At 33.5% G+C, this 17588-nt stretch overlaps 3 protein-coding genes across 3 annotated transcripts; 1 reads left to right on the top strand and 2 right to left on the bottom strand.

The window, feature by feature from the left end:
• Window positions 1-517: 517 nt before the first annotated feature.
• Window positions 518-2253, top strand: LOC123894135 (serine/threonine-protein kinase BLUS1). Its single transcript, XM_045944034.1, has one exon. The coding sequence runs from the start codon at window positions 593-595 to the stop codon at window positions 2150-2152; it is 1560 nt and encodes a 519-aa protein (XP_045799990.1). The 5' UTR covers window positions 518-592; the 3' UTR covers window positions 2153-2253.
• Window positions 2254-2562: 309 nt separating this feature from the next.
• On the bottom strand, window positions 2563-4430 carry LOC123894136 (LOB domain-containing protein 7-like). The gene is made up of 2 exons (XM_045944035.1): window positions 3485-4430; window positions 2563-2858 (listed from the first exon to the last, which is right to left on the bottom strand). Exons 1-2 carry the CDS (start codon window positions 4316-4318, stop codon window positions 2856-2858), a joined length of 837 nt encoding a protein of 278 aa, XP_045799991.1. The 5' UTR covers window positions 4319-4430; the 3' UTR covers window positions 2563-2855.
• Window positions 4431-7473: 3043 nt separating this feature from the next.
• Window positions 7474-15822, bottom strand: LOC123894134 (beta-galactosidase 17). Its single transcript, XM_045944033.1, has 19 exons — window positions 15563-15822; window positions 14692-14793; window positions 13615-13810; window positions 13448-13536; window positions 13293-13373; window positions 12601-12695; window positions 11749-11819; window positions 11422-11512; window positions 11235-11352; window positions 11058-11153; window positions 10926-10974; window positions 9460-9647; window positions 9310-9381; window positions 9025-9174; window positions 8796-8846; window positions 8538-8709; window positions 8241-8386; window positions 8103-8168; window positions 7474-7954 (listed from the first exon to the last, which is right to left on the bottom strand). Exons 1-19 carry the CDS (start codon window positions 15770-15772, stop codon window positions 7850-7852), a joined length of 2148 nt encoding a protein of 715 aa, XP_045799989.1. The 5' UTR covers window positions 15773-15822; the 3' UTR covers window positions 7474-7849.
• Window positions 15823-17588: the final 1766 nt, after the last annotated feature.

Below are 17588 nucleotides of genomic sequence, written 5' to 3'. Positions count from 1 at the left end.
AAAATGTGTTAATTTATTTGAGTTTGTAAATACCTCCAAAGTCTCTAAGAAAACAACCAAAAGAGACCAAAAACATTTTTTTGACTAAAAACATTTTCATAAATTATGGAGATTTGGATTTGCGAGTAAATCCGCACATTCACACACAAATATCGAATTTAAAGCTGAATTCAATCGATTTGGATCCAACAACTATTGATGTGGTTACCGCGTGAATTGCTTAGTGCAACAAATCTAAATCCCGAATTCCCAATAAAAATTCATGTCACTTACCCCTAAAAATCTACAAATAAATAAAAAGTATTTATTAATTAATTAATAACTATAGTTATACATCATTTTTATGATTCACATGCATGGTTTCACAGCCACTTATAGATCAATGAGAAATAAATCACCTCTGGTTTATGATACTTTCTTCTTTTTTTCATCAACTTTTCACGAGAAAACCGCTCAAATTTAATCTACCACTTTTTTATCAATTAATATCTCCATCCATTCATCACCAATCCAAGCAATTCATTCTTCTTATAAATTTTCTAACAACCAATAACCTCTTACACACTCTTATATCTTAACTTCCAATATTTCCATGGCAACCAACTTAGCAGAAAGGGTGCAATATCCCTTAGACTCATCTTCCTACAAGATCCTCGACGAGATTGGCGCCGGTAACAGCGCAATCGTCTACAAAGCAATCTGCATCCCCATAAACTCCACACCAGTGGCTATAAAATCCATAAACTTAGACCGTTCGCGCCCTGATCTTGATGATGTTCGACGTGAAGCAAAGACATTATCACTTCTTTCTCACCCTAACATCCTCAAAGCTCACTGTTCCTTCACTGTCGACCGCCGTCTTTGGGTGGTTATGCCTTTCATGGCAGGAGGTTCATTACAATCCATAATCTCTCACTCTTTCCAAAACGGCTTAACAGAACAATCCATAGCTGTTATTCTCAAAGACACTCTCAATGCTCTTTCTTACCTTCATGGACAAGGTCATCTTCATAGAGATATCAAATCTGGTAACATTCTTGTTGATTCAAATGGATTAGTGAAACTTGCTGATTTTGGTGTATCTGCTTCCATTTATGAATCAAACAACTCTGTAGGAGCATGTTCTTCTTATTCATCTTCATCTTCTAATTCTTCTTCTTCTCATATATTTACTGATTTTGCTGGAACACCTTATTGGATGGCTCCTGAAGTTATTCATTCTCATAATGGTTACAGTTTCAAAGCTGATATTTGGTCTTTTGGGATAACTGCTTTGGAATTAGCACATGGAAGACCACCACTTTCTCATCTTCCTCCTTCTAAGTCTATGATGCTTAACATTACCAAGAGGTTTAGGTTTTCTGATTTTGATAAATATAGTCATAAGGGTCATGGTGGTGGTAGTAATAAGTTTTCTAAGGCTTTTAAGGATATGGTTGCATCTTGTTTGAATCAAGATCCTACAAAAAGACCCTCTTCTGAGAAGTTGCTTAAACATCCTTTCTTTAAGAACTGTAAAGGGCCAGAGTTTTTGGTGAAGAATGTGTTGAATGGATTGCCTAGTGTTGAGAAAAGGTATAAAGAGATCAAAATTATGGATCCAGATTCAAAGTGTAATGATGATGGTGATGATGATGATGATGAGGACTCCATGGTGAAACAAAGAAGAATTAGTGGTTGGAATTTCAATGAAGATGGATTGAAACTTGAGCCAGTATTCCCAAAGGATATAAGCAGAGATGATGAAGTTGTGAAACAAGTTCGGTTCGAAGAAGAAAAGGTGATCAAAGAGGATGATATTGTTGCATCATCAGGAACTGTGATAGAGGAAACAAACCCCAATGCTGATGTGGTTGATCATGAGAATGTTGGTGGTTTGGTGAAGAACCGCGAAGCTACGTTGGGAACTCTAAATGTGTTGAAAGAAAGCTTGGAACAAGAGCTGGGACAAGTGAAGTTTCTGATGAATCTAATTGGTGGAAATGGAGAAGAGATTCATGTGGATGACAGTGAGGAGAAAATGGTGCAGGAGATTTCTAAGTTAAGGATAGAAGTGGAAAATGAGAGGAAGAAGAATTTGCAGTTGGAGTTGCAGCTTGAGAATATCAAGCTTCACCTAATTTCCTCTGCTGTTAGTAGTCCTACAAGTTAAGTTGATAGTATGTGCTTCTATAATGTCTCTGAATAAACCCCTATTTTATTTCTGATGTTCTGTAATTTGTGTACATTTGATTATATATATGTTGTATTTCTGCGGGACGACAAGTTTCTGTTACAAAATTTGGATTCTCTATAGCTGCTGCAGAAAATACATACTATATTTAAATCCGACCGCCCTATAGAGTCATTGCATCTTGGAGTGTCATTAGGTATATTTTGATCGATCCCATATTGAATATGAACTTCTCAAGTACTATTTGCTTTGGTGTTATGTGATAGTATGGTGAATAAATTTATGTATACTAGATGGCTGGAGATAGTATTATTTGAATAGAGAAGAAGAAATCGGGATAAAAATTGTTGTAGCCGCTAAAAACTCCGATCAATATCGTAGAGGCAATAATAGGAAAGAGCAAGAAAATTTCTGAAATCTATGTTTTACAAAAAAAAAGAAGCTACTTGTCTAAAATTTGGACACAATCTAGTGTCAATACTCTATGTCTAACAACTAGAAAAATGAGCAAGAAATTTCTGCAATCTAAGCTAATTTGAAAGAGTAAACAAAGCTGCTACACCTTTCCAATCAATGCAGTCATCTGCATCTTCTTTTATTACTGCCTTGCCTATCTTATTCACAAGACCACTTCATCTTCATCATCGTCATCAATTCATCATCATCATCATCATCATCATCATCACTGCATATTTAGTAAAATATCATATCAGAAAATGTTAAAATTAATGAAAAACTAGAGTTGGTTTAATCTGTGTTTGAGAGGATATTAGCACCGGTACAGAATCCTAAAACTAGAGTTTGTTGATGGTTTTATTTATGGAAATGGACAATTTCAAATGAATTATGTAACATTCTATTATTTGGATGACATTAAAGACAATTAATTGTAAATTAAGAAGTATCACAGAAATTGATTGGAAAGGTGTGACATGGATCTGCTCATAAACATTATGTTAGATTCCGTTCATCACTTAATATCCAAACATAACATAATTAAGTACTAAAATCATAATAACATAAAAAAAAAAGATATTTTTATAATAATGATCTAACTCCTGTAATTAAGCCAAAAAATCTCAATAAGCCCTAAGATATAAATGAAGCTAAGTAAAGATTTGTAACAAACAAAACCTAGCTTCATGCAGTAATACACAATCATGTACATATTCAATATATTAAAATACCATGCAATGCATTATAGGATCAAGTGATGTTAAATCATCCAAAGAAATAAATTTGGGAAGAAAAAACAATTAAACTAGATCACAGACAGAAAAATTAATGATAATATACAAATAATTAACAAACCTGGTGCCCTGGATCAATATTATTACTTCCGGTATCCAAAGAATTCATTTCATTGATTAGATCAAAAACAGGTTTCTGATCACTTTCTTTATCATCACCAACAATCTCTTCATTTTCTCCTTCCTCCTCTTCCATCTCCTTTTTGTTGTCATTCAACGTTAACGGCGACAACGGTATAGAATTCACCCATGTATTAAGATCCTCTTGTTGTAAAGGAACATAATTAGGGTTAAGATCGACATCATCAACATATTGCGGTTGCAGTTGTTGCGGTTGAGGCAGCATATTAATATTCATTTGTTCTTCAACAAAATGCTGCTGATTAAACTGATTTAAAATATTCATAGCAGCAGCAGCATCATTAACATCATTACCATTATTATTCATGATCATATCATTATAATGATGATGATGATGATTAGAATTAGCAGCAAGTTGTTGTGATTGTGACGATGCTCGACAAATGGCAATATGTTGACGAGTTAAATCAAGCTCAGCTTGGAAAAATTCACATTGAGATTGAAGCTGTTGAAGAGCTCTATAACAACCACCAACCGGATCAATGGCCCGCATATCAGATTGATACATGATTGTTCCCATAGTTACATCTCGAAGTTCAGGCGGAACATTCTTAATCATGTTTGTGATTTTACCAACACCAAATAATTTATGAGCGTTTAAAAATTGTTTTTGACGATCGTGAGGAAAATAAGGTGCAAGAATACAAGTTGGACCACACTTCCGACGTTGGTATTTACAAGCGGCACAAGCTTGAGTTGTTCCGTTTCCGTTCCTCGAGACGATGTTGTTGTTGTTGTTATTATTATTGTTCATGCTTCATGGAAAAACAAAACCTAAATTATATAATGATCAATTTTGTGTGCGTCTCCGTTTCCTATGCACCCTGCAACTTTTCTGGTGCCTTTTTCTGGCTCTTCTATTATCACTGCCTATATTTCAATTTGGTTTTACAAAATTACAAAAAATAAAATTAATATATTAATCAGAAATAATGATTCATAGGAGAGAGATAGAGAGACAGATAGGTAACACATATCTTAACAGATTCAGTTCAACTTTACACTATTTTAGGATCCTATAGAAGAATCAAGAATCACATTTTATGATATACATTAAAATTAACTAATTTTTTTATTTAGTAAAGAAAAAACTAAAATTATTTTTAAAAAATTGTTCAAAACTATATTATAGTACATATTTTTTTAGTTTTAGACAATACTATGTAGTAGTACAAAAAAAACTATATATTATGTAGTAGTACTAGACAATCTCTTTTTCTTCTTTTTTTTTTATAATTTCTCAATCTCTAAATTATATTTGTTTCTTCATGATACATACATGTTTTTTGAAGCATACAACATGTGTTTTTTTGATGGGGAAAAGGGAGATTAGCATGATGATGAATTATAGGAATTGGTCGTTTGTTGATGTAATCTAATGCAGTTTTGAAAGTCTTAGTCAAACTCCAAAACTAATTAAGATAACTACAGTACTAAATTAATTCTGTTTTGTCTTTTGAACAAACAAAATAATAGCAACCATCATATTTTAACACCTCATAATTCTTAATTAACACTCATTCAATTCTTCATTTTATCTATCTCTTTCTACCACAACATCTCTCTCTCTCTCTCTCTCTCTCTCTCTCTCTCTCTCTCTCTCTCTCTCTCATTTTTGTATCAATGACACCAGCATTTTATATTTTCAGGTAAAGTAGCAAATGTTCATGTTAGGACTTCCAATAGGTGGGAGGCTTAAGTGCCACATTGACACTTTGAAAATACTCGATGTGAGACTCCTAACGGTTCGAATAAATTAATCGCTTAATGAACATTTGTCACAAAAGAATTGTTGTACAAACTATTGATACAATTATGAGAATAAACTTCCCATATTCTATAAATTGAGGAGCCAATTTCAATTAAAAAACTATACCTAGTTAGTTTTGATGTTTTATAAATTTCTAATACAATAATGGAAAATCTCAAAATGGTAATGCAATTAAGGTAGAAAATGCCTTGCCTGTGTTCTTAACTGTAGAAATCTGTTGAAGCCCCTTTCGCGCGCGCCGTTGTCTTGCAATTCCTCTAGCTAGAAGCTAGATCAGTTTCAATTCAACTATAACAATTTCTGCAATATATGAAAAAAAGAACCAATTAACAACTTTCAGTTCAACCTAGAATCGAAAGCAACGCAATTCTTTGAACAAGAAACATAAAAATCAGTTTCGGCAATTAGTAAATTGATCAATCTGTTAACCTAATACATCTAATTTGTAATCAAAACAGAGGATAAAACTTGCCACTGGTACTTCAAAATTCAAATTCTACATATCCTTGCAAGAAAGAATAAAAGTGAAAAGTGAGAATCAAAATCATGAACAAAGAATGAAAGTCTGGAATTGGAATCTTGAAAGAAAAGCAATGCAGAAATGTATAGAGTGAAGATTGAATCACACAACATATTCAAGAAATGAACTAATCACAGGATGAATAACAAAATCAACTGTGCAAGAAAGAAAGAAAGAAAGAAAGAAATGAAGTTTGGGGATGCTTACGTAGGTTTTGAAGTGCACCTTTTCTTTTTCAAATTTCTTTTCTACTTCCAAAATTTAGGCGGAAACGATTAATACCATTTTGGCGGGTAGTAAAGTAGGTATATATATCATCCAGTAGAAAAGTATTAATGGATAACCGACTCATAGTTTTAGTTTAGTGGTGAGGAGTTTGGGTATATATACCATCTTGTCATTTTACAGTAAAAAAAAAGAAGTTTATGTGCATGATTTAACAGTCATAGTCATTTTCTTAGTAATTAATTTTCACGTTTGTTGATTTGTTGTTGTTATTTTTTTTAGATATACATGTTGTTTTAGAAATTTTTTTAATAGTAATTAATTTTTTTAGCCCCACCGATTATTTGTGTCTGGATCCGCCCCTATGTTCACCTTGTAATTGTTGCTAAAAAGTATTTGGGTAAATAGGTTTTGGTTTACCCCTGCACATTTTATTTTTTTTAACACCCTTGTAATGCAAAGATTCTCTAGTTTATTCCCTCATGGAAAATGTTGACCTAAGATTCCACAAAAATGATGACGTGACATGGTCAGTCAGGGATAAACCAAAACTCGCTAACATTACAGGGGGTAATCCAATTTTTTTAAGCCCAATTTATCGAGCTTGTATAAGAAAAATGGAAAGAGAATTCTTTTCCCACCCTACCGGTTACTTGCGCGCCCTACGCTTTTCCCATTTTACCCTTCCGCAACTTAAGTCGCGGACGTTGTAAAATGGGAAGAAAATTTGTGCTTTTCAAGCCCAATTTTTGGCTAAGAAATTCAAAAATGGGGAGACACATAATCCAATGCTTATCAAAAATGCATTTGACCATTTGAACATGTGTCCAATGCTTATCAACGTGGAACCTAACAGACACATAATCCACAAAAAAACCTATTACGAGTACATCTCATGTTATTTGTTGGTTCATTTGCACTCTCCTGATTCGAATACATAAACACTTCAGAGTACAATCCTTGGTTGTTCTACTATTATCGAATTACTAACGAAGAAGCCTGAACTTCGCATAATACTCCGAAATGAAGTAAATACCTTTTAAAAGAATGCATTTTTTTGCCATATATGAACTAGATTGTTACACTTTTTCTATACATCAAACTAGGATTATACCAATCAGGCATTAGAATACTTCCATTAAGAAATCATTCCATTCAATGGTTTAGTTTGTGACACAAGAATGGTTGTTGGAAGAGAAAGATACATCATACATTGCAGGAATAGAAGGGTAACTCATGTTGGATCCTTTGCTTAAACCTTTTACGATTGTTTCTAGACATTTCTTGGAGAGGAAAAAAACTGAAATCTGGGAGGTCTGTCATGAGCTCTATACCATCATATGAAGAGAGTGAGAGAAATGATGAAACTCAACTGAATTGTATGGAGAATGAATGAAATGATACAACATAACTATTAACTACTGGTATAGAAAGTTGTCAATATTTAACAGCTTGTTTGGATCCACTTTGGCTTGCAATCAAATGCACGTCGAAGTCGAATTAAAGTTCCACAACATGGCTTTACACTTACATCAGGGTGTTACGGTGAAAATACTAATATCGAGACACACTAAATATAGGTAACACCGTATTTTCAGAAACCACTGAATCAACATGTCATCAAATTTTGCTTCGCATGTTACCTTATAAGCACAACAACAATCAATGATTGTATGCGGGTTTGTAACAATAGCCATACAGATAAATTCTAACCCTCCGGCTTCTCTCTGTATGTTTTCAAAGGTCAGTCACATTTTTATGACATGATATTACAACTGATGGGCGTTCATCCCATTTACGCCACATGTGAAGTCTGGCTCATCAACTGTGTGCACCACAAGTTTGGGGTCGGGAGATTCCAACTCGAGTATTACCTGTACATTGGTTGACAAGGGTGTAATCACACTTAAAGCAACACTTCTGTTAACCGATGATGACTTAAGATAGATAAATTCACATTATATATACAGTAATAAATGCTAGAGATAGATACATAAATAATAGCAATTGCCAAAATCATACCACAAAATTATCTCCTTGCTTAAGGACTGGTGCAGGAACGTAGAGGTTGCACTGTGGTCCTTTTAACTATAAAAGAACCATAAATTAATATTTGAAAGAAAAATTCACATAGATAGATAACAGAATATTAAATTTTACCGGCCAATATCTTCCTAGATTGAAGTCATTAACAAACACAATGCCTTTCCCCCAATTTTTGAATGACAAAAACGTATCCTTGACCCGACTTGATTTATCAATTAAGAAGTGTCCAGAATAAAAGGCAGGTTCTTTTGAAGCATTTTCTGCAAAAGAAAGAAACACTTTAATCATAGATTGACATCATCAATATAAAATCCAATGAAGTGATGATTGAGTGTGACACAAGATACACTAAAAGAGCGGTGATAGGAAAAGGTATCGTGTTTTTCGTTCAATATGTATTTTGGCACATACCAGACTTATTCATCAACCTTTTCCTGAAGGTTGATTTTTCACTGAATGCAGAATATGCAGCCTGCACGATGGGATTGTAATTTGGCGCTTCATTTAGATTGTGCAAAGGAATAGGGAACATTTTCCATCCTTGTACTTTATTCCCATCCAGATAAACAGAAGACAGAATACCCTATAGAAGTTGCAAAAAAGACCAACCAATCACAATCAAACTTTTAGAGAAGCATCATCATATAATTCATATTCAAGACTTTTTACCTTCCTATCGAAAATGAAAGGCCCGTAATTTACACGACCCATGTTCTCAACCTACATAAGGTGGGGAAAATAGAAAACATTCAAAATCCCATGAAATAAATGCAGAAAAAAAATCAAAACTTGCTTTATACCTGGGCATATGCAACTCAAGTGTTCAACTCAACCCTCCAAAGTATTTTTATTCTTGCAAAAAGAAATAAGAAATACATCAAAAAAATTATGCACATACCAAAATATATAAGTTGATGTTAGAATGGCATTGAAATTCAGGGAAGCTGAGTTTTTTATTCAACCATCTTTCCACAGTACCAACATAAATTGGTGTTGCACCCCTTCCTTCAGAAGAACATGAGATAAATACTTGAGCTCTGTCGTGCACCTGCATATTAACAATTCTAATATTTAGAGAAGCTATATTCTTCGAGATAGATAAGACATTGAGTAAACTTTATTGGATAACATGATGAAAACAGCTAAAACGTAATGAGAATTAATGAAAGTATTCAAATAGCACCTTTGGTATGGACAAAATTCTTCTGCCACTCCTTGCTTTGTATTCAGTGACATACAATAAGAAACCAAAAAACTGAGGAACACACAGGCATCAAACTTCAATAATATACCAGTTAGGGAATTTGCATCAGCATGAACAGAAATAACATACCTGGCCCACATTCTCCATTGACATTGGATTTTCTGATTCAAAAGCTTTGGAAGAATTGGTGAAATCAAACATATCAAATAACGAAGACTGTCTTTGTAAGTGGATTGGTCCATATGATGTCTTTTCATTGTCAGGGGGAACAGATGGAAGAGGTACAGAGCTATATCGGGCTATAACCCTCCGAATTGCTGAAACGAATATAAACACGAAGTTAAACTTTTGCTTGTAAATCATTGGGTCATTGGAAAGATATTCTGAGGTGACTAACTTACAACTGAACTTATCATTTTTTATGGCAGTACAAAGTGATTAGTATTAAACATTATAGACCATCAATTCAATTAGTTCAAAATTGTTGGAAGTTGTTGTGGAATTACAGACCATAAATTCAATAAGTTCAAAATTGTTGGAAGTTGTTGAGATTCCACATCGACTAGAGGTATGACTGAATTAGTCCTTATAAGATTTCGGCGACCTACTCTACATTCTGCAGTTGTTCAGTCCTGCAAACTTCAAGCCCAAATGTCCAGGACCAAGCGTGAGCGAGTGTTGAGACTTGAGACTTAGATTGGATAGTGATATGGCTTGAACAATGGTTATAAGTGGGGGGGCAACTCTCACCCTATAAGCTAGCTTTTGGGGCTGAGAAAGACAAAAGTCCAAATTTTAACTTATAAGGACTAATGTAACCATACTTCTAACAAGGACAAATGTCGGTGGCCTAATAACTGTGATCTTAACAGAAGGATTTAGAACCACAATTAAGCCCCTCAACTGAAAGTAACTAAAATTCTGTGTATTTGTGATAACATTATCTTTTTTCTCAAGACATTACATATGCAGCTTCTACAGGTTCCAGATTCATCCTATGCTCATGCTGACAGGTCCTGAGCTAAATAATTTGTAAGATAAAAAGAAAGAGAACAAAATGCTTTATTACTCAGAGGCGTTAGAGAATCTACTATGGGAATGCTCCCCTTCTAGAACTGAAAAATCAGTTTGTTGTGAACGACTCCAAACATGTAAACATTTTCGATCGCAACTCTCATCTAACTGTCTGTACTACCCTCTTCCTCCTGGTGTAATAACCGGTCCACAACACATGTGCATAACATTTTCTATTTTTGTGTAATCACGGTGCTGGTATCCTATATAAATTTGCAACTAAAGTTGAACTATGTACTAGTGTTGTTCAATGTCTTGTTGGGCCCTAGTCTGACGTAACAATCAAGGGAGTAGAGAATGATTACTAAGTAGTAACTCTTACTATAGATTTTGCTTGGGCCAAAAGTTAAAATACCTTTCTTAATAGATGACTAACTATTGTTTGCTTATCATTAAAACATATTTTGGGGAAGGGATATGCAAGTACTCACAAGAAAAAGGGAAACGTATAAAAAATATAACCAACAAACTGAAAAATAAAGTTTGATAACTTGAAAATAAGATAAAAACACAAGCCATACCTTTGAATTTTGAATTGTCAACATCACCATCTTCCCTGATCGGAGCATCCTGCATATGAGATAGTCCAGTTTGTGATGTGCATTCCACAATTTACAATAGAAGATGTAACCATGAGTTAAAAAATTCCTAACATAATCGTATGAAGTGAGATCGGGCTGATAGTCAGCCTCGTCTGTACCAGTGTTTGCTCCATTATAAAATCCAAAGTTTGAACCACCATGTGCCATCTGAAAATTAGAAGACAAAATTCAAAAGGATCAATCATAATGTGGTTTTCAAACAGTACAAAGTTATAGGTTGTGACAGACATATAGGACTGCAGAACCATTTTTTCTCAAAATTTCTTCAAGAGCAGCTGCTGTGAAATCAGCATCAGTCTTAGCATTTTTCTCTCCCCAGTGTGTAAGCCACCCAGTGTAAAATTCGCTGATAAGACAACAACTCTTAGTATTTAAAATGATAAACATAAACAATAGTCCATAGGAATAAACTTACGTTGACAAAGGTGGTGATTTTCCTGGGGTATTGAACTCCTTCTGTAACTTGAATATAGGCCAAGGAGCATCACCAGTGGTAAAGTCAACAGCTAGAGAAAGAGAATTAACGATCAAATATGGTCAAAGCAAATGGTTCGCAATGCTGATGCAGAAATTTATAGTTACAGTCAAAATAGGTCAATTCACTTATTCTTGCGTCCCCAAAAATGTAACAAAATGAGATAATAGAGAACCAAACGATTAATGTTTGGAAAGAGGGGGAGAGAAGGAAAAGGATAAGAGAAGATAGATCTTTGTATGACCACTTATAATATTGGAATTTCACCTGAATACACAGTATCCCCGCGAATAGTTCCTTTCTCAAGATTTTCCCTGGACCCTCCATCTGTAGTGTATCTACCAACAAAAAAACACAAGAATAATAAGAAAGGAGATCTTCCTATGACTACCCTAGATATTGCATTTCTCATTATCAGCTTAAATTTAAGTTTTTTGGGCATATACTAGTACATTAAAGTAGAAACTGAAATGTTGAAATTCAATTTTGTGTTTCAGTTTCAAACCAACCTACCCATGCCGTATCATGTCCGTGCTTCATAGCCCATTAAAAATTTGAATACCTTATTCTTAACAAAATGCTACCATTGAACATTATCTGATTTATCTCTCTTGTTGAGAATTGAGGGACCCCAAAATCAGGGCGACTGATCCAATGGGCCAAGTAACAAACCACAACTATGAGTGTTCAAACACCTTCACGCAAAACTTAAGGCATTTGGTATACGAGTGTTCAAACGCCTTTATGAGTGACCCAATATTGGGATCAGGACAGGCTCTAATATCATGTTAGAATAGGCGATAACTATCATAACTCAACCTCAAAAGGTAGCTTGGGGTGGAGGATTGCCCAAGTCTTTATAAGGAGAACTTTGGCCGTTTATCTAGCAAATATGAGATTTAACACACACCGTAGCCATATATCTAGCTGATGTGGGATTTTGACAATCTCAGAGCTTTGAGAAGGCCACTATAAAATTGTGCATGCAGGTAAGAGGGGAGTGGGCCATGTCAATTACCGTCTTCTATTATAAGATCTACAATTCTACATCATACTACAGAAGAATACATCAGTTCAAGAACAATGAGAGATAGGCTACAAAAACATAAAAGCACATACAAAATAGTGTCATGCCCAAGATGACCTCTAGCTAGTGTGATCAGGTGACGGAGATATGCTTTGTCAGATCCATAAGAACCATACTCATTTTCAATCTGTGTCAATCAATGTCATATGCGTCAATCTATATTTCCTTTCATACGATAAATGGTTAAAATTCAAAAGAGAAGAACTACATAAATCTTAAAAATATCCAAGTACAGAAATTTTATATCCTAGCCGATACAGAAACTCTCCAGCATTTAGGAACTCATGTAATGGGGGAATATATTTGTATTTAGAGAAACTACCTTTTACTAAATGGAAACAAATGATACACAATTTAAGTTTTGGAAAAAGAAATAGAATGGAAATTGTTAAAATTAAAATACTAGGACTATTGCTGTTTTTAGAGTCTTGTGATGTTAGCAGTCTTAATGGGCCAGACTTGTACCAGTCTAGTTTTACATACAATATACTAGTAAATGACCCAGATTATTAGTAATAGGTAATAGTGATTTGCCTCTAACACATATCATATTAATTATGCAGAATGACTAATCAATTTCCACCAAATCCCTCTAACTTCAGACATAAGTAAACAAACTTCTAATCAAAACATAAATTAACATATTTTATGTTTCGCATACATCTACTATAATAATGTCATTCAGGAAAATAGAATTATTCAATCCCACTAAAAAACAACATACCTGAACCATTATTATAGGCCCTCCATTGTCAAATAGGAGAGGTACAAATTTTGGAAGCAGGTTGTCCCACCATCTTTCAACCTTAAATACCAAACTATAATAAGTTGGTTGTAGGTAGATTAATGTTATCATAAGACATTATAAGGAAGACATACCAGTTGAAGAAAAGTGGGATCAGATGATCTCGGTTTGGGGGATGGACTCATAGAAAATAACCAACTTGGTAAACCTCCCCAGTCCCACTCTGAAATGAATCACTGTAACTGTCATCATATTGAATTCTTGATCATTATTTAGGTATATAAGTTGTGGCAAAGCTAACCTGCACATATGTATGGTCCAGCTCGAACCATGACAATGAGATCAAGTTTGTGACAAAGGTTGAGGAATGATTCAAGATTTGCAATACCCTCAAAAACAAGCTTTCCTGGTGTTGGTTCATGCAGATTCCAAGGAATATATGTCTGAATTGTGTTCAAGCCCAATGCCTTGGCTTTTAACAGTCTATCTTCCCAATACTGCATATTAGAAGGAAAATGGTATCACCATATGAAGGCATTTAAAATAAATTGCTTATGGTGTCTCAAAGAATAACGGGGCAGACTTCTTTCGTTAATTTTTTTTAACCTTATGATAAGAAAGATAGAAAGATTAGAAAAGGCGCAGATGCAATGACCGCTAACTCCACTTTCTTGTTCTGCTTCTGCTTTAACACTACAGTTATTATGTCTTAAATCTAAAGACAGAACATAGAACAGATTTGAATGCAACCAAAATTTCTAAAAACATTCTTCCATGCCCAATAAAGTCAACATTATTCGGGCGAAAGATCTATGATGCCTATACTGATTGCAACTTTTCCACCATTTCTAGTGAAAGCTTGATGTAGAAAAATAGCATGTGGATCTGAACACACGATTGGCAAACTTTACAAAGCATAGCTTTTGTCCCACCGTGGCTTTTTACCGTGATTTTCCGGTTTACCAAACACATGCGAAGTATGTTGATGTGGAGCTGAACGCACAATTGGCAAACTCTACAAAACACAGCTTTTGTTCCACCATGGCTTTTTGCCGTGATTTTCCGGTTTGCCAAACACATCCGAAGTATATTGACTTCTATTGACTAGCAAATTAACAGACTTGCATCACCTTACTAATTAACAAATAAAAGTTCTTTTAAAAAAAAAAACCAAATCTTGTTATGTCTATTAGTTTTTTCCTAGATAAACTAGATATACAATAATATTTCCCCTTTAGCATTTCACTTGTGCTCCATCACTTCAAAATGTTGGAGAGCATAAAATACACAAAAGAACCAAAACTATTTTCATTGATTACAAATGAACAGTTTTAAACATTCATCCTTCTAAATTAAGAGATGTTAGCAAGACATGTACCTCCGGATGCACTCGAAAATAATGCAAGTCACCGCCGATGATCCGAAAAGGTTCACCATCTTTCCAAAACATATCATTAGCAATCTCAAACTTCCTATCAACCTGATTAAAACAATCACAATGAAGCTAAGTTGTAAAACATCAAACAAACTATAGATCAATTTATCTCAAAATGGAAAATAATTTTTATACGACACCTTTTTTAATTCCAATTTCAATAAAAAGAACAGCTAAAAGCTAAACACATTTTCACTAGCAGTCTCAGGTTTGGTAAGGCCAAATTTTGAGCTTATAGCTTATAAGCTCATATGACCAAAAAATACTTGTTTGGTAAATGTTTTTCAAAAAGAGCTTATAGCTTATTTTTCAAACGCTTTTTCAAGTAGCTTATGAGCTTATAGCTTATCATTTTTCTTTCTAATTTTACCCCTACAATCTTACTTGAAAAAAATAAATATTAATTAAACATATATTTTTTATGTCATTTCATACATATAATATAAGATAGTTCAACAGCTAACTTTACCAAACACTACAAATTCAATCAACTACCTTATTCGCTATAAGCTAAAAGCTACCTTATTCACTATGAAGCTAAGTTGTAAAACATCAAACAAGCTCATCTGCTATAAGTTAGCAAACAGAGCCATAGCAACTACAATCACTCCATGCTGAATAGTGAATTCTCCTAAAAGTTATTACAAAATCTTACTTTTATTTTTCTGATTAAGTTATTTCAGTTGACCAAGAAGGTAAATTTTGCTTAGCATTTCACAAACAGAGAGTTCAAATTATGAAAAAGAGAGCAAATTGAAAATACCCAGAAAGTTAAAACGATAAACAGTGGGGAGAAAAGAGTAAAGGAAGGTACTTTTTTGTGATGAGAATGATGGGCATGATGATGATGACGATGGCGAGATGGAAATGGAATAGAAGGAAGTGGAGCGAAAACAGGAACAATGGCACAGAGAGCTATGAAAGAGATGAAGATCAAGAAAAGGGTAGCTTTGGAACTTCGTTTCTTCGCCATCGCCGGTGGTGTGGAAGCACCGGAGTTGGTCTTCTTCAGTCGGAGTACCATTCACATTCGCACCAACTCAGAAAAATATACTATTATTTAAAATTTTATATTCATTAATGATAAAAAAAAAACAAAAAAAAAATAAAAAATTCAAGTTAAAGTCAAAGTTATTATTACTTTATTAGAAAAGTCACTAGACTACCGGTTTTTTTTTTTGACATAAGACTACCCGTTATTTTATCGGGCGACAAGTAAATAGTGGTGTTCGTGCTTTTTTTAGATTAATTAGTTTAGTGGTTAATATTTCACCTTTTAAAGATGAATAAATGAAAGTATTAGAGTTCGAACATCAACCCTGCAATAGTTTACAATATCTTCGTCAATTGAGCTATGCTGATCGGAAAAGTGGTTTTCCTGCTTTATCGAGGGAATTTATTTCATGTTCTTCCTTATTGTATTATTATGAATATACTTGATAATAATATGAGTTAACTTAATTGGAAAATGTTAAATAGTTGTCCGAAACAATGGTTAAAGAAATAAAAATAGTAATATAATTTTGAAAATAATGCTTCAATGCTTCGAAATTTTAAATATGATATTTTTTTACTTAAAACTTATGTTTTTATTCACATGAGTTTAACTCAGTTGATAGGAATATTGCATTATATATGTAAGGGACCGGGATTTAAACTTGAGTCATCTTACTTATTTCCTTTAACTGTGAAATTTCTAATCATCAGATTACTTATTCCAATCCTTTTATTGTTCCCTCTATTTTTATTTCATCCCTAGGTTATGGTTATTAGTAGTAGTATTGGGTACCCGTTGAACAATTTTTTTTAGGTGTAGAAATTATTTTAACCATAAAGTTATAAGTAATAATTTTAAAACTAAAATTAAAGTTGTTTGGTAAACCTTATTTTTTTTTAAATAAAAAAAATTTAAAAGTTTTTTTTAATTTTTTTTATTATAATAGAGATAAAAGATATGTTTAATAATATATTATAATTTTTCTTAAAATATAGAAGCTATTTTTTTATTACTATAACTTTTAAAAATTGTTGTTTGGCCTAACTTGTTACTTCTAAGGAAAAAAAAAAAGGAAACAAAGTTAGGCTAAACGGTACCTTAGTATTATTATTATTATTATTATTATTATTATTATTATTATTTGACTTTCACCACCAGTTTTATCTGATTCGGGGGTCAATTATGGCATCAAGTGGTTTCAACCCCTCCTGATCGTAGTTGCGGGGGATTGAACCGTGACCCTCCATACCAAATAGCGTCAATCATCACTAAACCAACTAATGATCGGTAGTATAATAATAATAATAATAATAATAATAATAATAATAAATATTTCTATTTCAAATTCTAAGTGGTTATTATTATAATTTTTTTATATCTGTTAATATTATAATATTATAATTTTAATTTGTCAAACAGTCATGAAAGATAGAAAATTTTGTGATCATTAATAAGTGACAATTATAAATTTAGGGTCGTATGGATTAGTTTATTTTTGAGCTTATTGATGACCGTCAATTATCAGATGTTTTTAGTAGTAATTTAGGGTAGTTTTAATAGCAACTGAAGCCCAAAAGCAAGCAAATACATGGAAAAGTGAAGTTACTTGGCTCAAAAGCAAGAAAAGTGGAAAAAGCAGCAAAAAAGGGAAAAAACGTAATAAACAGCGCAATCCATCGTACCTACGATGAGATCCAGCGTGACGCGATGAGAATGTGGTTTAAATTGAAGAAAATCTGCAACAAAATCTTTCCCATCGTACCACGATGACTTGTCATCGTGGCACGATGAAATGAGGTTGAAGAAAGCAGAAAATCTGGAGAAGATCTTCCATCGTACCACG

Source organism: Trifolium pratense, linkage group LG7, assembly GCF_020283565.1.
Source record: "Trifolium pratense cultivar HEN17-A07 linkage group LG7, ARS_RC_1.1, whole genome shotgun sequence".
Lineage (NCBI taxonomy): Eukaryota > Viridiplantae > Streptophyta > Magnoliopsida > Fabales > Fabaceae > Trifolium > Trifolium pratense.
Note: the sequence above shows the minus strand (reverse complement) of the source record. Positions and strands in the feature narration are given on the sequence as shown.

Coding starts and splice junctions, on each gene's coding strand:
- LOC123894135 (XM_045944034.1), top strand. CDS start 593: ATGGCAACCAACTTAGCAGAAAGGGTGCAATATCCCTTAGACTCATCT.
- LOC123894136 (XM_045944035.1), bottom strand. CDS start 4,318: ATGAACAATAATAATAACAACAACAACAACATCGTCTCGAGGAACGGA.
- LOC123894134 (XM_045944033.1), bottom strand. CDS start 15,772: ATGGTACTCCGACTGAAGAAGACCAACTCCGGTGCTTCCACACCACCG. Junction 12,696..13,292: donor GGCCTATAATAATGGTTCAG/GTATGTTGTTTT, acceptor TGATTGACACAG/ATTGAAAATGAGTATGGTTC. Junction 9,175..9,309: donor GAATTTTGTCCATACCAAAG/GTGCTATTTGAA, acceptor GTTAATATGCAG/GTGCACGACAGAGCTCAAGT.